Here is a 27098-nt window from a genome sequence, read left to right as displayed (position 1 = left end):
ATTTATATTATTAACACACTTATTTTAACATGACTGTTCCTTTTTTTAGTTTACATTTTGAAAACTGAGATTAACCTTCTGTTTTTTTTCCTTTGAGGAGAACACACGCGCGCGCGCGCTCACACACAGATACATGCACGCACGCACGCACGAGGCGGAGTTTAGCGAGGATCTGCTTCAGTGGTTTAGTTCAGCTCAGTTCAGTTCAGGGTCTGCGCTGCATACCGGTGGTCTAATACTGCGTCTTGGGGGGGCGACTAGCTGAACTCTCTGTGTTGTTTTTTTGGAGACGTTACCGAAGCCTGAAGAAGTGAAACCCGGTCTGTAAATATGTAACCGTTACCGTTTTGGTCTGTTAACGTTACTGTTTCCACCGGGAGAAGGAAGATGGACACCAACAAGAAGAAGTTGTGTCTCGGCGGCTTGCTTTGCTGGTCGCTCCTGGTCGAGCTGGCGTCGGGAGGTAACAATGCAACTTTCTAAAACAATTTCAATTAAAACAAACAAGATTTAAACGAATATAAAGGTACTTTTAATGACGTTTTGTTCACACAGGAGCAGCGTCACTCTGTTGGTGAATTTTGACGAGTTTCCCTCAATGTTTTGTAGTTTACTGAGGAAACCCTGAATGCTACTTAAAACCCAGCACCTCAAGAGTTACAACATCCTAAATAATATAATTAATCTTTTTTTTTAAAAGCTTGTCAGGGTGTTTGCGATTTCTCTCATACAGTATGGCTACAGCCCTATTTCTGTAACATCATGAGCGAGTCTATAAAAGCAGGCTAAAAAAAGCATGAATTGGCCTTTAGTATCACAAAGGAATGTTAAATGTTTTCTGTACGTGTTGTTGAGTCGCTTCAATGGTTCACAGGTTAAAAAATGTTTTCAGTCAGTGTAACACTCAACAGGATTAAAAAAAATGTGAATACAGGTTGGTGTGTGACACAAAGGAACAAATATTTTTGATTCATTGTCACTAGAACTGCCTCGATTAGTCGATTAATCGATTAGTTGCCAAGTAATAAATGAATTGCCAGTAATTCTGATAATCGATTAATCATTTGGTCATTTTTTTTAAAGAAGAAAATGTCCAAAGTCTCTGGATCCAGCTTCATAAATGTGCATGTTTTCTGGTTTCTTTAGTCCTCTATGACAGTAAACCGAATATCTTTGAGTTGTGGGCAAAACATAGATATTTGAGCACATCACCTTTGGTTTTGGGGAAACAGTGATCAATGTTTTTCACCGTTTTCTGACATTTCATAGACCAAACAAAACATTGATTAATGAAGAAAATAATCAGCAGATTAATCATTAATGAAAATAATCGTCACTTGCAGCTTTAAATGTCACGATTAATTCCAGCAACAACTGGAATAAACATTTAGTTAAATTAAAAATCAAAACAGCATGATTCTGCATTATTATTATCATTATTATTATTATTATTATCATTAATATTATTAGTGACGCATTAAACTATGGATAATCTATGCATGCATGGTGCACACAGTGTACCATAAGACGCCAGAGTGCATCACCTTATCAGAGGTGGCAGCAGAAATGGGACCGTGATGCCCACTGCACTGGAAGAGCTATCTGACTATGACAACGGCACACTCAAATGAATTCATAGGAAAAGAACAGTCGCTGTGTTGAGAGACACATGTTGACAGATGTATATTATTTACATCCATACGGGCATTCATTCATTAGCCTGTCTGGTTGATTTGATCCTGGGCATGTGTCATCTAAATTCAGCTTCATCCAGGCTGCGCTCCTGGGGATCATCAGGAATTATTTCACCGTGACTCACACTCGCCATATACTTCACTGAAAATAACTATATAGTATAGGCATTTGCTTTACCTTGTTGCATTTCTGAATATGTGCGTCCTCTTGTCTCTGCTTACCTTGGATTATGAAACAAGCCTTTGCTAAAACAGCCACATCCCAGGCTTCAACAATGCATCTGCAGCAGAGTGGCTTGACAGTCAACAAACCAAAGAGGCGCTTCAGTCAAGTTGCATCTCCGTTTTGTTGTATAAACTGAGCACACAGGCACTGACAAGCACTGGTCCTGCCTTTCAAATTAACTGTAAGCGGGTGTTCACTAAAAGTTCACTGGCTTTGTTGTTTGAAAGAGCGGTTTGTGAAATCTCACAAAAAAATGTCCCTGTCATGCAGAAACTGCCCTGCAGACATGTAGATTACAGAACAATGTTCAAACACCTCCTGTTTATGCTTCTCGGGGCACACAAGTCAGGTGTACGTGGGTATGTTTATTTGTGTGCATTGTTTTCTGGTCTGCTGCACTCTTTCATTTACATACCCCCAAAATATCCACGTTTCAGCACTCGAGTGTGCCAAAAAAGCTGAAACAACCTAAGTTTTCTTCCAAAAACAACATAATTACTATCTTTTACAGCTTTGCAGGCATCCAGCTCTTTATAGGCGAGTGCACTATGGGGAAGACCCGTGTTTTTAACCAAACGTGACGTTCAATCATTCGACTTAAACGTCATTGTGATAACACCAGAATACAATTGAGCGTGCATGCCCATCCTTGTGAATTTAAGAGAAAAATGTCATTGCGTTCCTCTTGGCCAGTTTTCAGAAAAGCTTCCTTCATGTTATGCACACAGAGTCAGTCAGATGAATGAACATGACGTTTATATGAGAAAGGACAATAAATCCAGTCAGTCCGAATCAGGGCCAGGACAAATAATCCTGCTTGCTGTGCACCTCTGAGTCAATCAATTTTGTTTATTTTCATCTACATTTAACAATTTGCTAACTGGCGCTACAGGCACTTTACACCTGACTGAGAATCACAATTTAGGACGCGCTGGTCAGTTAATGACAATTAATTCAGCTAACACACAACAGGAATAACTGAGATTGACAAGCACTTCTTCAGTCCACTGCCTTTGCTAGTGCTGAAAGATTTGTTATATCATATATAAATGATGATATAATAGGTATATACTGTATAAATATCTAGGCTTCCTCAGTGTATCAGCACGTAGAGCTTTGAGAGGAATCATTGGTAAAAGTAAGAACATATTCAAACATATTGTAAACTTTTTCACGCTTGTCAATGTACTTCAGCTGAAGTTTGGGGCCAGTTTTTCAAGGTGTTAATCAGTGCAAAACAGTGCTTTCGATATTTTTTTGGTGTGCACATATATGCACCAAAGTTGGCTATATTAGTGATAGGAGACTGGAACTATGTGAAGTTTGCTGGGAAAGATATGTAAATTAAAATAGGCTGATATCTGTTTGGGATAAACAAATTAGATGTGTGCACTTTGTTTTACAGCTATGGGTTTGGTAAACTAGATCAATGTCAACTAGAAAAGATCAATGTTGGTTTTGTTAAGAGAATCTGCGTTGGCTGACATATGGATATGAATGGATATGACACAATGACAACTGCGTACATTTAGGATGATGAAATATGACTGTGGTGTAGAGAATTTGGGTTGCAACTAACAATTACTTTCATTATCGATTCATCTGCAGATCATTTTCTGAATCGTTTTGTTTATAAAATGTCAGAAAATAGTGAAAATTCCTATTGTTTTCAAAAAAGTCAATGGTTATGTCTTTAAATGTTTTGTTTTGTCCGGCCAACAGTCCAAAACTACAAAGACATTCAGTTTACCATTACATATGACAAAGAAAAGCATTAAATCATCACAATTGAGAAGCTAAAACCAGCTAATGTTTTTGTCATATTTGCTTAAAAAATGACTAAAGCAAATATTCGATAATCAAAATAATTGCTGATTAATTTTCTGTCGAACAACTACTCGATTAATCGTTGCAGCTCAACAGAGAATTATGTTGTATATTTGATCCAAGGTGCTAGTTATATCTTTATGTGCCGATTTGGGATTTGTTCAATGTGCCAACTCAGTGATACATAAAATTAGTTTCTTTTTGTCTTCTACTGTCTTTTATGCAATACCTTGTTTTGTAAGACAAAAACAGAAATTGATTTTGTAAATGTGGTTGTTCACATACAAAACATTTGAATTAGTTGGTCACTTAGAGAAAGCCAGAGATTAGGAAAAAAAGTTGATACTTTATCAGGATAAACTTTAGACTAATAGCATTTCTTTTCCTTCCTCTGCTATTCAGAGTGCAATTAATTTGAAATTTTGCACATAAACTTATCAGAATAACAAATGATTAGTCGATTAATTGATTAGTCAATCGTCAGAAAATACATCAGCAACTATTTAGATAATTTATCATTTCAGTAATTTCATTTCAGTAAAAAAATGCCAAATATTTGATGGTTCCCTCTTCTCAAATGTGAGGATTTGCTGTTTTCCCTTTTCATATGAGAGGCCTCTGAGAAAAGAACCATATTTTCACTAGAAAATAATCGTCAGATTAATCAATAATTAAAATAATCATTAGTTGTATAACTAAAATATATGCTGTTTGAAAGTATATACAGGTAAATGTAATGTAACAGATGTTTGTCTTTTGGTTTTGTATATGTGTTAGATATTCTGCTGTATATGTTTTTGTTGTTTTATTGTGCTGACTTGTAATCTCACGTGGTATTGGTCAAATGTTATTGATATTTTTGATACACTGAGGTTAAACTAAATTGTCTGTCTGCAATTAGCTCCTGTTGATTGGTGACTGGGTATTGAGATGGCTAAAGGGCTATTTTCCATGGTTTAGTGGTTTAATTGTGTTACTTTACACTGCAGTTTATATAGATTGGATTTGGTCAAGCAAACTACCCATTAGTGCATTAACCCTTTTAGGAAAACAATGCATTAACTCACATTAACTTTATCAAGCTTTGTCAGTGAGTCACTCCGGCCCATTAGCAGTAGGCCACCCTTGCCCCTGGGTCATGAACTACAAATAAATCAAACGTGGACTGGACACGTTTCCTCACAGAGGCGAAGATGTTTATTAACCTTTGAGTCTGTGTGGGACTCTCAAGCTCATTAAAAACTAAACTGGTGATGCCCGGGCATGAAGGCTGAGATGAGAAAGCTTCAGAGGGCGTTAGCCCAGATTACAGGGTGATGTGAAATGGCAGGGAGGTGAGGTAGAAGAAACAGCTGGGTTCATCTGCCACGCTGCTTCTGGAACATGGGGCAACAGACAATGCAGGGACGTCAGAGCCTTTCATGTTCAGGTTGAAGGTTCCTGTCAGGGCATGGCAGGCCCAAACATGTCTGACTCCCTCCAAGCCACTTCCACATCCAGTGCCTCAGTTTGTATACCGCTGTTGTGGCATTAAAGTCAAATACTTTTAAAATTCACATATGTCATTTTGGCAGTTTAGGACAGTCCATGAACAACTTTCTCGCAAACCTACAAAGACATAAACCTGCAATTCTGCCACGATGCACAGGCTGGAGTTTGTTTCATCCTAAAGGTAGTTATTATTCTATAGGTAAAGTTTTAAAACTCATAATTGTGCTCTTGTCTTACTTGAATGCACGTAAATCATAATAAGCACATAAAGAATGAACACAACTGGCCCACCAGGAAGGCTAAGCTAAGCAGATCCGAAGAATCTTACAAGCATACTTTTAAATCAGGTGAGGTATAATTTGTGCACTGTGTGTGTTATAAAGCTGTGTGTGTATGGGTGGGTGCGCTTACCTCTTACACGGACTCTGCTCCACTTGTAAAGAACAACCAGGATGATAATTAGCCTGGCTTTTATATCTAAATGTCACATGTTGGCTATATTAAGACCACAATGCTTGACTTGACTTGCTCTGTGTTTGCTGTATTCACTGCCACTGTACTTTCTGTTCCAGCTCTCTGTCACACTCAGCTCAGTTTGAGTGAGTGTTACAAATTGGTTTAACAGCCTGCAAAAGACATTTGAACATATACGTTCTGTCCCTTCAAAATCAATCTCTTACTAATATTTAGTTCGTCTTTCTCCAGCTTCCTTCTATGGCGATGGCTTTGTACAGCTCAAGGCAACAGAGTCGTCCGACCATAACACGCTCCGCATTCGCTTCCGAACCTCCAGCACCAGTGGCCTGCTGTTTCTTGCCACTGGCCATACTGACTACTTCCTACTAGAGCTCCATGCTGGTCGCCTGCAGGTGGGTACATCCATGTCCCCAGCACATGAGCATATGTGTTCAAGCATACATGAGCATACACACATGTACACGCACATATATATACATCCACACGCACATATATATACATCCTCATGCATATATACATATTTCCACACAGATTTTTGTGCTGGACGACACACTGACCACCGTAAGCTATTTCTCCATCTCAGCTGACAGTGTCAGTCTCTCAACACAGTAACACAAGTAGACAAGCCTGCGTGGTATGAACTGAGTGTCAGCTTCATACCAGTCACTTCTTGTCACAGGATTATGAAATCTTTTTATCATTATTATTATTTTTTTTTTTTTTATTGTGTTTGGATTTAGTGCCAGATGATAATCACTTGATCACAGTGCACGGCACATCTACCTCACACCACCTCCAATCAAAAATGTCATATTTTCTTGAATTGTCAAAAACTGTTTGTGTTCACTTCACTTCACTGCTGGTTCTGTATAATTCTATGAAAATGTAATATAATATGCCAAAATGTAATGTAACCATCATTATTACTTAGTCTGTGAGATGTCAAAAAAATTGTGAAAACATGACTATCACAGTTTCTGAGAGCCAAAGTTGATGTCTTCAAATGTCTTTGTTGTTTTTGTTGTCTTTGTTTGTCCAAAAGTCCAAAAGATATTTAAATTACAATATAAAACAGAGAAAGGAAGCAAATCTTCAGATTTGAGAAGCTGTAAACTGTGAATGTTTGGCATTTTTTCTTGAAAAACAACAGAAATTAAGAAATTTTCAACATGAAAAAACATGTACCACTTGTTTTGTTTTTTTTGTTATTGTGTCATCATGGATAATTGAGATGGCCAATAAGAGATATCAATGAAATTGCCAGGTCAGAGAAATTATGAGAACCTGGCTTTAATGTTAAATTCAAGTTAAACAGTAAAAATGCTCATATTGTCACTATATTTTTCTGTCTTGAAATATGCTGTTGAAAGAAATTTAAAAAAAAAAAAAAAAAGCTCAGACATAGTCTTGTGCATTTTGTCTAGATTTAATGCCAAAAATAAGGGTGGGTTGGTGTCCCATCAGGGTGCACTATTTTTAGCCCACAACACAAGCATCGCTGAGAGGATTTAGGGATGAAATACATTTGTCTCTTCAAGACTGCCTCTGGAGTGTCCTGTAAGCAGCTCTGCCAGGCTAAATCAACATAAAGAATAGACAGATGTATGAAGACATTTTAATATGTAGACACTTTCAGAAGAAAAACAGGAAGTCCTGAGGTATCCATTATTGTTTTGTGATCAAACTCCACAAATTTTTGTGACTAAGCTTCTATTCATGTTAGACTTTTGCTGCCGGGAATGAATCACACTCACGTACTTCAGTGAGCACGAGGAGTGAACTGCTCGTCCCTGTTCCTTAAACTGGCACAGGTCACCAAATAATTTTTTTCGCACAAGTTATCCTCGGGCTCGGGGTCTCATTCCATGTGAGTCAGACATGAGCGTCTCTCCCTGGAAACCCATGCATGAATAGCAGGGACTCAACAGCAAGCCTTGACAAGCATGTCATCTAAATGCAGCATTAGTCTGAGATGGTGACATGATGCTCCGAGGACATACCAGAAGGCGAAGGGATAATAGTGGTCTTCCTGCTTTAAATCACAGGCAAAGCCCACTGTTATAACAACAGGTGACGTCATGGAATATGTGCCGTTGAAATGCTGTTTCTCTTTCCAAGTGTCACTGTGTCTATAGTTAATCATTTAATTCATAAAAGTCATAACATCATAGGATATATAAATAATTATTTCATATGATAAAATGAAAATATTTTTTGTATTTATTTTTTGTTTTCATGACATACAATTTTTTTATACTATATCATTAAAATATTTTTCAAACAGTTGTCTTAATGACCATTTTAAATAGTTGCAATCCCTACCCTCATATTTTAAAAAACAAGACTAAGAGTCTAATGCCACTCTAGCTGCTCTGTGATGCTTAGTTACAGCAGTGCTCTGAGTTAAATGCTAACATCAGTATGCTAACACTCACATTAACCATGCCAACATGCTGATAATTATCAGTTGTGGTGTTAACCATGTTCACCATCTTAGTTTAGCGTGTTAGCTTACTAACTTTTACTAATTAGCACTAAACACAAAGTACAGCTGACCACTAAAGTTATTACAATTCATCTATAAATGTCTGTCCCAAATTTCATGGCAATCCATCCAATAGTTGTTGAAATATTTCAGGCTGGACCAAAGGGGTCAACTGACGGTGCTAGCATGGCTAACAGCAATCATATTTATTGTGGGCGTCACAAAAATGGTCTATTCTAAACTGATAAACCTGAATTTAGATTGAATTGTTGCTTAGTTCAGTGTGTGTTTTTACTTTTTATTCCTGTAATGTGACAGAATTTGTAATCCAGTTGTTTCTTTCTTCTCCCAGCTGAAACTGGACTTCGGATCTGGGGAGCAAGTGTTACAGTCAGAAAGAGGCACTCAGCTCAACGACCTGGCATGGCACTCTGTGGAGGTCCGTCATGTGCAGATCAATGTCACTTTGACTGTAGATAAGAACTCTCACACAAGTGTAAAGATGCTGGGCTCCCATCACGATCTTAACATCTTGGATGGTCTTTATGTCGGAGGGTCAGGCGGCCTGGACAGACCTTACCTCCCTAGAGACTCAGTCGGCTTTCGAGGCTGCATGGATGACGTGGTCTTCAACGAACACGACTTGCTGTCATCACTGAGGCCGTATACTGGATTCAAGAATGTCCATGAGGTGTCTTTAGGTTGTAGTCCCCAATTCTTTGCCACTGAAGAGGACGCGATCAGCTTCTTCAGCTCCAGGGCCTACATTTCCCTTCCACCCTGGAATGCCCAGCAGGAAGCAGTATTCCAGTGTGTTGTGCACACTTCAGCCAAAGAGGGAATAATCCTGTACAATTCTGCCAGAGAGGGGGACTTTGTGGCTGTGGAAATTCAGGAAGGTTTGCCAGTGGCCATTGTTGGTAAAGGTGGGACCAAAACAGAGCTTCGTTCACTCACGTTTATCAATGACAAGAAATGGCATACAGTCAAGGTGCACTTCAGTTCTAAAGGTCTTGAGCTAACTGTTGATGGAGAGATGGTGAAAAGCAGCATTAGCTCTCGTTCAAAGGGGCTGCAGCTAAAAGGCTACCTTTTTGTTGGAGGTATTGATGACAGCACCAGATCAGAAGTCAGAAAGGTGGGGCTGGTGTCTGTGTCTGGAAAGCGTGTGCGTGGAGGCTCCTTTAAGGGATGTTTGAAGAACATCGAAGTCAACGGAGTGAAGATGGGTCTCTCCAATGCTGTAGTCACCAAGGATATCTCAGTTGGTTGTGAGCCAGAGAAAGAACTAGAACCATTGACCACTGTGAGTCCAACGAGTGCTCCAGGATCCCTATTTCACTTGGTGACACCAACACCTTCACTACACATGTCAACACTTGCAAGGGGCTTGGACAGAAGGTATGGCTCTAATTTTGTGCAGCTAAAAAATCTTGTGGTCCAAGAGGGTGGTCGAGCATCTCTCGAGGCCAAACACATCAAGGTACTCTTGGACTTCAAGAAGCTTGGCATTCGACAGTCTCAGATCATGTTCCGAATTCAGGATCAACCAATGCGTGGTCAAATAAGGCTTGATGTCGATCAGGACCAAGATGAGAACACCTTCAGCATGTTGGACCTTTGGCATGGACGAGTAATGTACATCCACGGAGGCTCTGAAGATCCGGATGACTTCTTCATGTTTTCAATTTATTCCAGCAGCAGAAAACAAGTTCCTGATTATCTGAAGGACAACAAATTGTACCGCTACAATATCACTGTCACACCCACCAATGATGCGCCTGAATTGAGTCTTCCTGAAGGAAATCTTTTTGTTCTGTTGGAAAACTCAAAGAAACGCCTCACCACGGATGTTCTGAAGGCCACAGACATTGACAGCAACTACACTGATCTTGTCTTCTCTGTGCTAGGTAACCTGAATGCAGATGCAGGATATTTGGAAATTGAAAACAACCCAGGCACTGCAGTGACCTCATTCTCTTATTCAGACTTGGAGGAACTGAGGGTGTACTATGTTCACAAGGGGGTTAGAAACTCAAGGATAGTGCTTAGAGTTAGCGATGGGGAGAAGGTCAGCAACACTGTGGTCTTAAGGGTCATGGCTGTAGCGCTTGAGTACAAGATTGCCAACAACAGAGGCCTTGAGATCATTCAAGGAGAGACAGCTATAATTGGATCAAACCAACTGGCCGTGCAAACCAATGCTGTGAAACAAATTGTAGACATCCGTTATGATATCATTGAACCTCCGCAGTATGGAGAGCTCCAGAGACTTCACTCAAGCGGTGAATGGAGATCTACCGACTCGTTTTCCCAAAGGCTTCTAGAAAAAGAGCGCCTGAGGTATGTTAGCACGTTTCAAGAAATCCAGACATCTAATGTCACAGATTACTTTAAGTGCAAAGTCAATGTAGCTGCAAGGGCAACCACTGAAATACTCTTTCCAATCACTGTGAAGTGGGTGAAGTACCACCTGGTGAAGAATGCAATGATAGACATGGATAAAGTTAGAAAAGTGACACTGGACTCAGAGAATCTTTTTGCTACAGCTGAAGGTGTGGTCCTCTCAGAGGATGACCTTTACTATAGGGTTCTCACCACACCAAAGAAAGGAAAACTCCTGCTGGACACCACAGTTTTAAAGAAGAACTCAACCTTTAGCCAAAGCAATGTCACAGATCTCAAAGTACATTATGAGCTAGTCGACAGGCCTTATGAAGATACAAGTGACAGGTTCAAATTTCAGCTGGTTTCTAAACATGCTCAGTCACAAAACTATGATTTCCAGTTCTTGATTAAAGCTGATGTTAACAGTGTGTTTATGAGAAATGATGGACTCGCTCTTCAGGAGGGAGAAAGTAAATTGATCACAAAAGATGAGCTTTTCGCCGAGACGTTGAGCACAAAGGATATGTACTACACTGTCATAAGCAGCCCCAAACATGGAAAGCTAGCCCGTATTAGTCAGTCAAATTCTAATGCTAGCTACAACAACATCTTAACCTTCAGTAATCAAGATATATTAGAGGAACGGATAATGTACATTCATGATGACAGTGAGACTACTCAGGATGAGTTCACGTTCATAGCCTCCACCAGCAAAGGGTTCAAATCTTCCATCACAGAGGATGAAATAGGCACCAAAGAAGGAACGTTCAACATATCCATTCAGCTTGTCAACGACCAGAAGCCAGTACGTGTCATTGATAAAGTTTTCCAGGTAGTAAGAGATGGACAGAGGTTACTCACTTCAGATGATTTGCGTTATCATGATTCAGACTCTGATTTTGATGACGGCCAGTTGATTTACACCCGCCGTGGAATCCCAATGGGAGACCTGGTGCTGGTAAATGACACTACTCATCGACTGTTCCAGTTTCGTCAAAAGGATTTAGAAGAAAAGCGAGTGTTGTTCATTCACAAAGGTGTAAGCACGGGCAGGTTTGTGCTCTTTGTCTCTGACGGAAAACATTTTGTATCAAGTCTTTTAGACATCAGTGCACATGACCCTTTCTTGAAGGTTGGCAACAACACTGGCTTACTGGTTCAGAAGGGACAATCAGTGACGTTTTCCACCACTAATTTTAGTGTCATATCAAATCTGGACATCAGAGATGACCGGGAAGTCATGTTCAAGCTGATTGAGGCTCCTAAGTATGGAAGACTTTATCGCAATGAAACAATGTTGGAGTCATTCACACAGTCTGATCTCAAGAATGGGCTCATATCTTATCAGCACAATGACAGCAAACATCTGGCAGACTCTTTCAACTTAACAGTGAAAACTAAAGGCCTTCAACTTGCAGTGAGGATCAATGTGAAGGTTTACCTGGAAAGTCATCAGAGACCACCCATCGTGCAGCATCACAACACCTTACTGGTGGAGGAGGGAAAACCAGTTAAGATTGGTGAAACTAAACTAGAGGTGAGTGTGTGAGAGACAGTGATACCTCAATTCAAGAAATATGTAAACCATTTTGAAGGTCAATGTCACCATTTTTATCAGTGTTTAAATATTCAATATTATGTATTTGCAATATCAGTACAGTTTGATAATTCCCTTGCCACAAAAATCTAGAGAATTAATTTCATATTTTGTTTTTTAAGTCAGTTTTCTAAACGTCTCCTTTAAACACATAGCATGATTATAAGAATAAGAAATAAAATCTTAATATAGTAGCACCACATTTAATTAGACAGAATTGAGGCTACAGTATTAATTATCAAAAAGAGCAGTTTTTACTGCTCTGGTATTAAAGGCTGCTCAAAGGTTAAAAACTGCATGCTGATGGGTGTTTGTACATTTTACAATGATGTCATGTTACACCAAGAGCAAAATGAAAAATAAACCTTAGTGACACATGGGATATGTCAAATTTAACCACTGAATATGGTTGCTGATTGCTGCAGGTCACTCACGAGGACAACCTGCCATCTGAGATTGTATTCACAGTCAAGGCGGCCCCCTCTCATGGCTTTCTCCAGCGTTTTGTGGAAGTGGAGGAGCGTTACATCGGAAGCAAACAATCTCCTGTCAAGACATTTACCCAAGAGGACATTAACAGCGGGAACATTCAGTACATGCAGGTGGATCCCAACAAAGTCAACGACACCTTCATCCTCGATGCAACCAACGGGGTCACTGACGTCAACGACATTAGGGTGTCTGTTGACATTATCCCACGCCTCATCCCACTTCTGGTCTCCAATTTCACGTTGAACGAGGGCGCCTCCAAGGCACTGACCCAGGAAGTGCTAAAAGTCACCAACCGACACTTTTCTGGAATCAACTTCCTGTATAGTCTAACCGAGCCCCCGCAGCATGGTCACATTGAGCACTCTCGACATCCCGGAGTTCCTATAACCTCTTTCACCAGGAGACAGGTGAGATATTCGTACAGACAATCTTGTCATTATTATATAGCAATATAGCAATAGACTAGCAGTTGGAGTATTGGATGGATGGATAATTAGATTTATTATTGCAGCTACTATTTTCACACCCATACCAAACAATAAATACACAGAGGTCCTTCCTCCATCCTTTTTTTTGTCTATTGCCACTTTACCCACAAGCTGATTTAGGAGGGAATGTTTTCTGTAATTTGACATAAATTTGCAGGTATTTTTACAATGTTTGTTACCTGAAATACATTTTTTTAAAAAGAGCATTACCCTGGTTTGACCACCCTTTCACCTAATCTTGCTTGAATCTCATGACCTTGCCACAAATTGATTTCTAAAATCTTACAAAGCAAAAATGTGTTATGTAAGAGTAATGAGTTATAAAATAAATGATGACTGTGATTTAAGAGTCACAAATTATTATAATGTGTCTTGATTTTCTAAGGTTCTCTCTAATCATTTTCATGTTTTATAACCAGGTGGAACATGAATTCATTTACTACGTACATGACAGCAGCGAAACCTTAGCTGACAACTTCACTGTGGTGGCCAATGACACAGGCCTGAGGAAGCAGAGTGCGGCGCAGACGGTGTACATCCAGGTTACAGCTGTCAATGATGAGCCTCCTGTTATTACAGCCAACAGGGTCCTCAGGGTGAGTCTGCACTGCCGCTCTATATTTATACTCTGGACTTTTTTTTTTACTAGCAGGTCTGGCACCATAGCTTACTGTCAGACGATTTTCATGTGGGCAGTGTTGCAAGTTGCCATGGCTGGCTGGCTGGATGAGGGAAACTATGTTTGCTATGTGGAGGAGGGTCCAGGGGGTTTGGCAGCACAGAACAGGCTTTGACATACATTTTGAGGTGCAGCGGGCTTGTAAGAGGAGCTGTTTTGGTGCTAAGATGTGAAGCTCTCAAACCAAATCCTCTTTTTATCAAAATATACAGTATTACTGCATTTTGGTGAGCTAATTTAAAGCAATGTTGCTTCAGTGGACTGAAGAGAATCTGCTGTTTAATATAGTCTGGGTTGCCTCCAGGCATTAGTCAGACATAAGGTCTTGCCGCTGCAAATATATCGCTTGAATTAATCCATCCCAAAGCATCGTATTGTTGAGTGACATGATGGCATGGCCCAGAAATGGCAAACACTGTTACTGCACCATTCAGTCCTATTTCCTCTACTTCACATCTATCCGCCTATCCATAAAAGAAGAAGAAAAAAATCCTGCTGGTTATTTATGACCTGTCCATAAAAATGACTTTTACTAACATATATTTTAAATATGTTTCTTAAATCATAAGTCGTAAATCAGATCAAAGCTGTCTTGTGTACATGTGCTGAGCAGTACTGACTTGTCAGCTTTAGACACTGGAGTTGGGAAAGGTCCAGCTGGAAAGACAGGCTGAAGTATAGGTCTCTGTTGTCCAATGCAGCTTTGCCCCAAATGCCTCAAATTCCTCTGGGATTCTGCAGAGTCAGAGGAGAGCTACTTCTAAATTGCACTGCATTGAAGAACACCATGAAGCAGGTTGAATCTCATCAGTTTTTAGCTGAGTAGTTTTGGAAGGGTGCTTTTTTTTGGTGGTCACTGTCAAATTAGTATGCACACATCATCAACCTGTTTAGCTGAATGTGATCATTAGTCATTATATACTGTTTTACTAGATGTTAGCAAAAACATTAACTGGGTTCTCAGTGTCCACAAGGTGGCTCTCTGCTACTGCACTTCTATTGGGCAGCATTTTCAGAGATTTACAGGTCTTTAAACACACGATTGTGTATTTCCCTACGTGATTAATCAGAAATTAACCTTTCAAACAACTTTGATGTTTGGTAAATAAAGCTTGAAAAAGGACTTGCTGGGACTGGAGTTCAACAGATTTATATCTATCATGTCTGCCTCAGGGATTGTGTCTTTTTTCATTTTAAATCGGCTTGGTAAAGAGTAAATATTACAGCAGCAGGAACCAAAAAATATTGTATAATGGAGGAGTCTGTTTTAAAGAAACTATATTTTTGTCATCATCCAGTGGTCCCTAAATCAAATCAGTTTAATTGGTAGAATTATAATTTGCATGCACAAGTAATAAAGCCAACAAATAACTGAAATTTATCTGATATCTTTCATATTCTTACGTCCAATCCAAAAAATTGTTATCCACTACAAATGCATTAATTTTCTAATCATTGCAATGACATTTTTGACAAATGATTGACATTTTCTTTCTGTTTTCCACATTCTGTGACAGACATATAGAAGTAATGTTATTAGTTTAAACTATAGGGACTAAAATCCATCAGTTTATCACAGAGATGTGAGAAGCGTCTTCTCATAATTGAATTATTTTGAAAGTCTCTTCTCTAATATGAACACAACAAGTACAAGTCTTCAGCCTGAACAGTTTCACTTACATCATCTTTTAGTTTTTATATTTAATATGTACAGTGATTAAAAAAAGGGTTAAACAATGAGAAAACAGTAGAGAAATAACTTATTTTGTGCAAGTGAGATAAAAACAAGGCTTATTAAAAAAAAACTCAACAAATAAACAACAAAACTGTTGAGGTTTGCCACTCAAGACTATAAGGAATTCAGTAAAAGAGGATCAAAGATGTAAATGAGGTTAAGTGTGTTTTGTCCGTAGACTTCATTTGATCTCTATCACTAAAGCCACAGCTTGATGAGCAGTAGACACCCCATCCTGTTTGAGGAATAGATCTCAACACCAAGGGGCAAGTTTGTGCAAATTGATCTCATGTGTCTTTCCTTTGCATTTTGTGAGTCACACTAATCCCGTTCATCAAACTGATCCTGCTGTGACTTCCTGTCAAGTGGGGGATTATTTGAGGTGCAGTCATTTCCCACCAGAGGAACACACACTTGCATGCGTGGCGAGTGTTCTCACATGTGGAGACTTTCTGCTGTGGGACCAATGAGAAGTGTGTGATGTCCTGTGTTGTGGGTGGTTGTGGGGTTTACAGGTGCTAATTGGAAAAGTACCCCATGCTTCTGTTCCAGTAAGAGCAGTGCAGTTAAAACACTTAGAGCCGAGTGACAGACCAGCTCGCTGCCAGTTAGACCTCAGCCTGTAATTTTGCCATTTTAGGTACAATTTTAGGGCCATTTGGACTCAAGTGTCACCTAAAATGTAGTCATTTTGCAAGGTAAAATTCAACCTAAGATACTCTGTGACCTTTCAGCAGCTGTTTTGTGACAAACTGTTATGACAGTTTTTTATACCCACTTCCCCTCACCCTACTACGTGCACTTCAACAGCCTGTGATCGCAAACATTTCTCACAATAACCAACTTTTAGAAAGGAGCAGAGGGAACTTTGTGGTAAAAAACAGCCTGCAAGTTTATCAATGTGTGAACACTGAAATATTACTGTGATCACACCCTTAACATAAAATGCTGCACGTCATGCAGCTGCATTGCACTTTGGCCCACAAAAAGTGCTCTAAGGGGAAATTTGCACTACATACTGCCTGTCTGTAAGTGACACTATATATGAATTATAGACGGTAAACACTGGAAACAATGAGCTCTAACCAGAGTAGATATTGGAAGCAAACTATGACTAAAACTTAATAGAAAAAAATAGGTAGTTGCCAGTTTTCTGTCATTCAACTAACCAATTATTCAACTAATCATTTTCAGCCCCTATTTTAACATCAACAAGTTTTTTTTTATTATTATTATTTACTAATTTGACTAATAATTTACTAAAACAAAATCCTAGTAATAACACAAAAAGTGCGACCATCACTTAGAGAAGGGATTAGTTTACCCTATAGCCACTGCATGGGCATGAAGTGCAAACATTTTTTTTTCATATATATGCATCAGTGCAAAGAAATCACTATAAAATACAAGGTATCTATAAAACTATCAATATGACAAACAACCGGCAATGATTGAAGAGTACCACTTCAAATGATCCAGTATAATTCTCATGATTTTCATTTTAGCTGCAGAACTGTCAGTAATATTTGGGGAATTACAACCTGCGTGAGGGACTGTGGCATGTTATGCAATTGCTGCTGTGGCCTGGAGTATAGAAGCTCATCCTGTGTTGTCAAGTGTCTGCACGGTTCAGTAGTTTTGTGTACTGTGTGTCAATGAATTCCTCTGTTCCTCTGTGGAGAAGTTAGACTGCCGCGTTAGCTCCAGGCTTTTGAATTTACATGGAAGGCAGGATCTAAACTGTGCCCCACCGACACTCTGCAGTGTATTCAACTGTTTACAGTCTGCATGGCTATATTTAGTCCCGAGTTGTCCTTCATTTAAATTACGCTTCTGAATGTAACTTGAGTGATGCCTCGACTGCCATTTTTCCATAGGTTGTTATGGTCTTACTGTTGTTTTCGTGCCTTAGTTAGAGATGGTTTTTATAGCATTTCTGCTTCATTGGATGATGTACAGTGGAAAAAGGCTGAAGAGGAGAAAGAGAGAGAAAAACATGTGTAATTGCCTCGGAGCTGAACTCACACCCACAGCATCCTAGGTCCACTGTGTGCGGTAATGAATGACAAGGACACGACAGTTGTTTCCATGTTTTTTTTTCTGTCTCACTTCCTTTTCAACTGTGTACTATTTGAATAGAGAGGAGGTGTTACACAGTTGCTCTACAGTGCATTTAATTCATAAAAAAGTAAATGAGAAATAATACTATTCTCCTCCTACAGACTTTTTTCAGTATACCTGTATCATGTGGATGTATTCAAGACTGGCATCTACAAATCCATCAAATAAGCTTTAATTTAGCAAGTCTTTTGTGCCATTGTAATATCTTGTATTTCATTTCTAACCATGAAAACAGCATATGCACAATTTCAAGAGAAATGTCAAAATTGCATTCAGTTGTCAAATATTGTTCCTACACATATGACAAGCCCTGTCAAACCAAACATCTCTGTTCCCATGTTCCTGGAGGTCTATATTTTCATATTGAGTACTGATGGCACCTGTTGTGTCCTTGTCCGTCATGTATCCAGGTTTGGGTGTCCTCAGTGACAGAGATCAGGCTGGAGGACCTGAGAGCGCAGGACATGGATACACCCCCAGAGGAGCTCCACTTCATGGTGACCCCACCCAGCAACGGACACCTGGCCCTGAAGAGCGCCCCCATGAAGGCGGTGCTTAACTTCACCCAGGCCCACATAGACCAGGGGCAGCTGCTGTTTGTTCACAAAGGTAAAGTCAGTTTTTTTCTATCACTGAATATTAACACTAAGTACTGGAGAAGACTGGAAAGGAAAGACACTTTTACTATGTGTAACAGGATTTTTGTGTCAGTGAGTAGTTTAAAGATCCCGTGTGGACATTTTTAATAGTATAAAAATACTGAATTTTGAATAATAATCAGTGTTTGATATGGTTATTCCACAAAGACAAGTTCAGTTACCTTAATATGCAAACATTCTGTTGAACACAAGATGTCACCTGTATGAGCACCGGAGGCTTCAAGTTTCAACATCACACTTCTGCAAGTTGTATACTGCACCACAACTGACCCCAAACTAGTTGTGATTTCACAAATCATGCTCATAGGTACACACATTAAACTCAGATTTTCAGTGAGCATCGAGAAACTTTACCAGATGAAAGTGAAAGCAACACATTTTTGAGTTGAGGGGGGCTTTAAAATAAAAAAAAAAGAAATGTAGCTACAGGAATATATTTCTAAATATTCCTCTGCTTCTCATCAACTTTAATTTATTCTCTTTCATGCTGTTGATGTATTGCAGTCCTTTTCTTACTGTGTTGTTTTGAACCAAGATAACTTGCTGTTGTCTTTCTTCTTGCGTCCACTAGAAGATGCTATTCACAAATTCCAAACCGTTTGATTTGCTCACTGCCAGTGTGACTCAGTGAAAACAGTCAGCAGCAGAAACAACATGCAACACTCTACATTAGCCATGAAATTACATGAAAAACACTGATATCGTTAAGACAGACCGGACCGAATGCCAAAGTGTGGCTTATTCTGATAATAATCAGAAATGCTGATCAGAAACCTTTTTTTTTTATGTGTATTTTACAGAAACCAGATGCAGCTTATTTGTATTTGTGCTCCTGCCAAGAACAAAATGAAAACCTGTACTCACAAAACTCTGTTGTTCTTTATTCACAGCTGCAGGCAGTCAACAACTGTATTTCATAAATTTCATCTTTTGTTTTATTTGATGTCCAGGTGCCATGTCAGGAGGATTCAACTTCCAAGTCAACGACGGTGTGAACTTTACTCCCAGGCAGATCTTCAGCATCACTGCCAGAGCCTTGGTTATCACTTTAGAGAGAAACCGTCCACTCAAGGTGTTTCCAGGTAAATCACCCCCTCTGAGTCAAAGCTTGTGAATTAAGGATAAGGCCGGATTTACAGTATTCTACTGTTTTTTTTACTTATTATCAACAAATCCCATGAAAATCACAACCAGTAGCGCCTTACTCAATCTTTTAATACCCACCCTATGTTTGGCACTCAGGCCTACGATGTAAATCTTAAAATATAGGTCACAAAAATATAGTTTCATGTGTTCAGCTGCATCTTTTTTTAGCAAATAGGCTTTTGTGTCATTATGCAACTGCACAGCTGCTTCTTGAAAATGAACTGAAACATGTTTTTTTCTGTTTCTCAGTCTTACACTCACAGTGGCTCTTTCTAGTTGTACTATTATTAACCATAGGCAAAGGTTTGGCTTCCTCTTTATTTTGTTTCTTTTTTTAGGACTCAGTTGAACTGTGTGTGCTCTTAAAGTGACATCTTGTCCTCTCAATTTCTGTATTTTGAAAGATTTAACCTGCTCATATTTTCACCCTGACTACCGTCTCTGACCAGAATTCCTTTGTTTAAATAATTCAGTACCTTTCCTGCAGAGAAGTCATTACTTAACTAAATAGCAGACTGGTGAATCAATTTTGCCATTGCTCAGTGTTTTGATACGCAGTGTGCTACTTTTAATACTCTGGAGCTAAAAATAGTCTGCATGCTGTCTGTGTCTGTAAACACATTTCAAGGTTTCCTGAGATTTCCAGTGGTCTGGTTTGTGAGTTAGGAGGAAAAGATATTGGGAGGGTAGCAAACTGCCAACTGGCACGCTCTGCTGAGCTTCCCAGCCACAGGGTGAGTGGCTACTTGAAAAGCTGTGCCACTGTCTGTCTGAGGCAGCCCTGTTCGTGCTTTGTGCCAGGCGGGGCAGAGAAGGGGGGGGGCGGGATCGGAGCTTTAACTGACAATGTGAGGTTTTTATGGTGTGAGGGGTGACATGAAGCACTTTGTTTTTGCTCTTCCTTGCAAACTCCTCAAATATGTGGGTGCTTTGTGTAAAACTATGCAGAGACTCCTCACTAAATGGTTGGATATGCTTAATTCAGAAAATCAGCGTTCACCTGAAAGCATTCTTCATGTGTCAGATGCAAATAACACACAAAACTTTATAAGTGATTCTTAGTGTGGGGAAGTACATTCATGATTTCTTTCAAGATTTTCATGAATTCACAAAGCGAATTATTTAATACAATAAAAATATAACCAAGTGTTATTACATTTGTATAATGGGAATCTGTTGCTGTATTCACCTGTTTAATTAGAATAATTTCATACATTTGTCATTATCCCATATGCCTAAATAACTCTAAACATTTTTCATAGTGTTTGTCTTACATCTTAAATTTCCAAAGCAGCATACAATTTTCTCATTGCTCAGGCATGGACTAACCAAGCAAATTTAATTATGTTCCTGTGAGCATTTCTACATTTTACATGTGTACATACTGTCACAAAAGGCTGCACAAATGTATCACAATATAGTAAAACCCTCTCTTGTACAGAAAGAGAGAGGTGGAGCAAGACCTTGTAGGTTTTCATTGTTAAAAGAGCAGAAAGCCCATCTCTCCCTCTTCCTGTAAGAGAGAAATTTCCCATGAGAGACAGACAAGGATAGTGGGAGTGCTTGCGAAAAGTGATGAATGAATTTCACTGTGCTTTGACCCCTCTTTCCCTCTATCATTGCCTTCCATCATTTGTCAGTAGTCTTTTTTTAGTATTCTCACAATCCTGACAGTGGCAGCAGAGCTATGGAAATCTATGTAATTCATCTTGGGAAGAAAAGAACCTCTCAGAAGCCAGTCCCTGTCATCTTGCACAGATGTTTCTACTTCCCCAAGTAGAAGATTTCTGCGCCTTCAAGGAACTGATCCACTTCTTAATTTCTTATTTTGTTTTTATGTAACACCCCGCACTGCAGTTGGACAGTGCTGTAAAAAAGTCTGTGATGTCTGCAGTGCAGCTTTAATTTGACACATCAAAGGACTCTCATCGGGTCTATTCCAGACCTTGTTTTGCATAATTTGGAGTCAAAAAGATGTGAAATGCTTCCAGAGGGAAAACTTTCTGCATTTGATGCAGCCACACAAGCATTTTAATAATGTGGTCACAGCTAAACTGAATACCAGATGCAAGGAAAAACTCTTTTTCTTGACAGATACAGTCATTAACAAATGTTTAATGATCATTAATCTAAGCCACTTCATCTGTATTTTTGTTACGTCAATTTCATGTCTTTCATCCAGGCTCTTCAACACCAATCTCAAATGAGGATTTACAAGCAGTGACCAATGACATCAGCAACACCTCCAACCGCATCATTACATTCAGTGTGATTCGGCAACCTAAACTGGGGCGTCTGGTGTCGAGGCAGCCTGATAATTCCACAGTGGACATCTCCACTTTCACACAAGATATGGTGAGTGAAGAGCTGGAGGTCTTAGCGACACTTTTGTCTCATTTTACAAAGGAATATTTTAAAATACAAAGGATGCAACTAGAGTAAGATTAAACATCAGAGTTTCTCTATTCATGTGGAAAGTTTCCAGATTTCCATTGTATGAATAATAGATGTTATGCATCTTCATTCAGGAAACCAACTATGCACTTCTCTAGCTTAATGGAACATGCAAGGCTTTTATGTAATCAATTATTTCTAGTAAATTATTATCTGACATGATTAAAGCTGTGATGCGCAGTGTACTGTGTTTACTGCTGAGAAAAACTAATTTAAAATAATGAAATATTGAAAATGTGAGTCAGAATAGCCAATAAATATTGAAACCACTTATCTGTTCATGTTGATTGAATTGTCAGCTCACTTTAGGAAAAGCTGGATCTGGATGTTGTGCAAATTTGTTGAATTATTTTGGTTCTATGGTGTTTTTCAGGTGGACAGGAAAGAGGTTGTGTACATTCAAACCCCCATCGAGTCAGTGGGCTGGGAAGCCATGGACTCCATGACCTTCTCTGTGGCATCACCGCCTGCTTCTCTGGACAGCCAGACCTTCAAAGTAGACATCTCCTATGAGAACACCGGACCTGAACACAACACAGTCCTTCTTGCAAACACAGGTAACAAAAAATACTGACTGACATGTTGATGACTTTACAGTATAAGTTGGAAACAAAGATTCAACAAAGTTGTCCTTGGTGATGCTTTCTTGGTACTAGGTGCTGAGGTAACAGAAGGGGAGAGTGTTGTCATTGATGAGTCCAAGCTGGACGCCACTAACCTGATGTCCAGGCTGCCGACGCCTCAGCGAAGCTCCCATGAGGTCTGGTTCCAAGTGACATCTCTACCTCAGTATGGTGTCATTGTGGTGGGTGAGAGAAACCTCACCAAGGAGAAACCTAACTTCTCTCAGTTCATTGTCAACAAATATGGTATCACCTACAAGCATGACAACTCGGAGACAACTCGTGATTTCTTTGCATTCAGTGCATGGATAAATCCAAAGGGCAAAACAGCGCAACGTCCTCTGGATGACAGTGATGTTATTGAGGAGCGTTTCAACATTACAATCACACCTGTGAACGATCAGCCACCTTTGCTAAAGACCAAAGCGCCGAGTTTGACAGTTGTACAAGGAGATACAGTCGCCCTTAGACCTGAGAACCTCAAAGTTGAAGACATAGACAATCCTCCTGATGAAATAATGTTCTCTGTGATTAGCAAGCCAAACAATGGCTACCTCGCTCTTGAAGGGAGTTTGAATGAGTCGATTGTGGCCTTCACTCAAGCCCAAATCAATAACGGAAGTGTTTATTTCATCCACGATGGAAGCCCTGCCTCAGGGGTGTTCTACTTCAGTGTCACAGATGGCCATCATAAACCAATTTACAAACTCTTCAACCTAGAAGTGACAGAGATCACCATCTCTCTGGTCAATTACACCGGATTGACACTAGAGCAAGGCAAGACTTCAGTATCACTGACTGGAGACAATCTTGCTGCCAAGACTAATGGGAAAAACACTACAATTCACTACCAGATTACCATGCCTCCACATTTAGGCAAACTTCTAATGGACAACCAAGAGGTTACACAGTTTGAACAGGAAGATTTACAGACTGGAAGGCTGTCCTACCATATGACTTCCCTTTCCTCTGCAGACAGTTTTGAGTTTACTGCTTTCACTTCTGAGGCAAACCTGACTGCCCAAGTGTTTAACATCACTGTCAGACCTTTGATCCAAGTTGGTGAAGGTTTGAGGATACCAAATGAGATTACTGTCAAACTAAACACTGGATTCCTTAATGCTTCTAACCTGGCTAATATCAGCGGTAGTGATCCTGTATTTGAAATTATCTCCCATCCAAAGTATGGCAAGGTGATTCAGACAAAACCTAAAATGTCCAAGAAAGCTGTACCCGCTAAGTCCTTCACTTTTAAGGATGTGATGCAAGAGAAGGTTGCTCTGGAGCTAAATGCCAACATGACTGGAGTTCAAGAGCTAAATGATTCATTTGTCTTTGTACTGAAAGCTGATAACGTGCAACCTGCTAAAGGGGAGATCCACTTTACCATAGTGCCATATGATTCGGCACTTTTTCCAACCACAAAGACTCCTAACCCAACCACATCATCTGCCCCTCAGACACCAATCCAAACATCCAGAAATGGAACTGCTTCACCGGTCCTGTCTACAGCTTTCCTTTCCACCCAGCAACCAAGCAAAAACCAACAGAAGTTCAATGGACGTAACCGCTGGGGAAACTCCAACAGAACTAGCATCTTCAGTACGACTCTTGGCAAACCAACGCGTGGAGCGGAGGATTTTCACTTCAGGAACACACCAGTTCGTGTGGAGTCATATCCTCAAAAAAGCTCTAACCCGCTCTTGGTGATCTTACCACTGCTGGCCCTGCTGCTGCTTGTGATCATCTTTGTAGTGCTGGTTGTCTTTCTTCGACACCACAGGCAAAGGAAGCAGAGCACCACCACACCAAAAGAGCCACCTTCTGGTTTTACAAGCAGTCAGTCCCACCAGGGGCAAAGCCAGACAAGTGCAACAGTTCCTACAGTAACTGTCACTCCGTTAAACCCCAGCTGCCCAGGTAGCCCTTTTCTTGATCGGTTATTGGCACCAAATCAGGGCTCGCCATATAACACCATCGATTCAAACATGCTCGTAAGTTCCTGGAGTAATGGTGCTCCTGCTGCATCTTCTCAAATTATTAGAACCGCCACTCCCACTCTCCAGAAGAATCAGTATTGGGTATGATCTTCCCCAAACCAACTCTTAGCTGTATGTGTCAGAGAATATTGTATAACAGAGTAAAATGTGGTTGTATACTTGATGAGGCGGAGTAGGGATTTCTTTCACAACTTCACCTTGTAGTATAAAAAACAACTTTATTATAAGTTGAACATTGTTTTGTATACTACAAGTGTTGCTGGGGTTTTGACCTCTTCATACTTGATGAGGCTGCAATTAATTATGACCTATAACAAATAATTAGCTTAAAGCTACATCAATCAATATTTGTGTTTTATATTGAATTGACAACAAATGACTGAATGAGTGTTACGTGAAAGATATTGCTCATAGTGATAAACTCACAGTGTGTTATCTGCCAACTCTGCAGCTTTATGATACATTTTAGCTTCTTTTAGCTTGTTGTTTTGGTTTTATGGTACATTATCTGTATATTTCAGTCTGGGAGGCACCAAAAAAGCCATAAACATACTAATACCTGTCCAGCACCTAACGGGAACAGTTAGCTACAAGCTTGTGAAGAAAGTCAAATGTTTACCAGCTGAAGACCCAGATTTTTTTTGTTGTTGCTAGGAGGTGGTGTAGACCAAATCAGAGCTAAAAGGCCAGTGAATATTGGACGTAAATTCGCCATGTGGCCAGAATCACGACTAATGCTGCTCCCTGTACGAGGGCAATTGTATGCTAATAACAACCATAACAACTTCATGGCCACAACACTATATTTGTGTCTGTTAGCTCGTTTTGGGGTTCTTCTGCCTCCTAGTGGCCTAAAAACAATTAATGCAGCTTTAAAGATGGATAAAGAATACAACTATTAAGTCCTTTTACGGTACATTAATTAACATGAGGACAGCTTTGACTTTTCTGAGAGTCACACAATCCAATTAAACACTACTTTACAATCCAACACCAACCACTGTTGTACATTGGGTTGGTGGAACAAACTATGTTCATTTGAACATTTGCAAAGCAGTTATCATTGTGGTAAGTTATAACCTATGTTTGGTGCCTAATGTATGTTAAATCACTCACATTGTTACGTCTTCCTCATGCACGTTGAAGTCTCTCCCGTTATGGGTTATGATCATCTGAGCGGAAGCTTCTAATAACAGCTTGAAACTGTGAATTACTAAGACTGACACTGGCACAGAGATGTATTGTCTAAGCATTTCAATTGATTGTGCAGATTTTATATTGTTATTATGTATTATATATTATAGTATAGCTTACAATTTTTTGTAAACTCAGGTATTTTGTCATTTACTTCATGTTACCTTTATGAGGGTTGCATGTATCACCAATAGTTGAGGTCTTTGTTTAATGTTACAGGTTTGAATAATATAAAATTGAGGCAGAGGCTTCTCAGCATGGCTGTATATTGATATGGGACATTAAAATGGCTGCTTCTGTGCCACTAAACAGTTTTTTTATTTATATGCCTGATCAAATCACACTGGTTAAAATATTAGCACTGTTTTTCTTATGTTTTTTTTTATTTTATTGTGCATAGTATTTTTATATTCTCAACAAGCATGTATGAAAAATCAAGGCACTGATCCTAAAGATTACACAAATGCACACTGTATTCTGCCCACCTTCACCTTAGTAATTAAAATTCAAATAGTATAATTTTGTACTTAATTCACAAGCTCCCCCATGGCTGAAAAGATGGTGGGTCGACCTACTTTTTGGGAGACTGAGCTGCTAAACTGAAAACACTCATTATTCTAGGAATGACGTTCTGGGGTGAGTCATTTTATATTTTTGTAGATTTTTGTAAAAATTAATTGGATTATTGTCAACAGGACAGGTTGTTAACCTGTTTGAGCAACAATTTCACAAGAAACCAAGAATTTCTTTGACTGAAATGAGTGCCGATATTTACGTATATAGATTATTTATCACTGTCTAACTTGTGTCCTTAAATTCTTGACATCATCTGCTGTAGGCCTTTGGTGTTTGACACTTTAAGAAGTGTCTGCTGTAAATGAAAGGTACTGTTCTGATGTGTTCTGGCAAGCAATGAGAGAAAAGAAACTGCTGTTACAGAAAACCACTGTAAATTCTACTGTATGTCATTAATTCATTTTTTTTACTGAACAGAAGTGTTTATCCAGTGTATTCCAGTCTCATCTGAATGATGTAACCTACTATGTAAAAGTGTCATATTTATTTATACCATATTTTTAATAAACCACTTTAAAATGTTTGCAAGGTTTATTTATTCATACTTCCCTGCCCTGTCTTACGTTCTGCTATGATAACATAGTAAAATCCTACAGTGTGTGTTTGTGTGTACGACCCATGCAAGTCTTTTTGACTCAGTATCTGCATATTTCTCCTCTAACAAGATTTACTAGTGTCCAAATTGTCCTTTATTTCTTCCACTTAAGCAAATTTTTGGCAGTTTTCTGTATCACTATAATTTCAAG

The 27098-nt window shown here is 39.4% G+C and overlaps 1 protein-coding gene across 1 annotated transcript; it reads left to right on the top strand.

Moving 5' to 3' along the window:
* Nucleotides 1–166: 166 nt before the first annotated feature.
* Nucleotides 167–26875, top strand: cspg4ba (chondroitin sulfate proteoglycan 4ba). Its single transcript, XM_044376587.1, has 10 exons — nucleotides 167–463; nucleotides 5944–6107; nucleotides 8553–12125; nucleotides 12611–13084; nucleotides 13585–13761; nucleotides 18111–18309; nucleotides 19310–19441; nucleotides 21688–21860; nucleotides 22333–22516; nucleotides 22616–26875. Exons 1-10 carry the CDS (start codon nucleotides 388–390, stop codon nucleotides 24667–24669), a joined length of 7206 nt encoding a protein of 2401 aa, XP_044232522.1. The 5' UTR covers nucleotides 167–387; the 3' UTR covers nucleotides 24670–26875.
* The last annotated feature ends 223 nt before the right edge of the window (nucleotides 26876–27098 follow it).

This window comes from Thunnus albacares, chromosome 2 (genome assembly GCF_914725855.1).
Source record: "Thunnus albacares chromosome 2, fThuAlb1.1, whole genome shotgun sequence".
Classification (NCBI taxonomy): domain Eukaryota; kingdom Metazoa; phylum Chordata; class Actinopteri; order Scombriformes; family Scombridae; genus Thunnus; species Thunnus albacares.
Note: the sequence above shows the minus strand (reverse complement) of the source record. Positions and strands in the feature narration are given on the sequence as shown.

Bases quoted from the DNA above. Each gene is read 5' to 3' on its own strand.
- cspg4ba (XM_044376587.1), top strand. From the start codon at position 388: ATGGACACCAACAAGAAGAAGTTGTGTCTCGGCGGCTTGCTTTGCTGG. The intron at 12,126-12,610 runs GTGAGTGTGTGA...TGATTGCTGCAG, and splicing joins TTGGTGAAACTAAACTAGAG to GTCACTCACGAGGACAACCT. The intron at 13,085-13,584 runs GTGAGATATTCG...TTTTATAACCAG, and splicing joins CCTCTTTCACCAGGAGACAG to GTGGAACATGAATTCATTTA.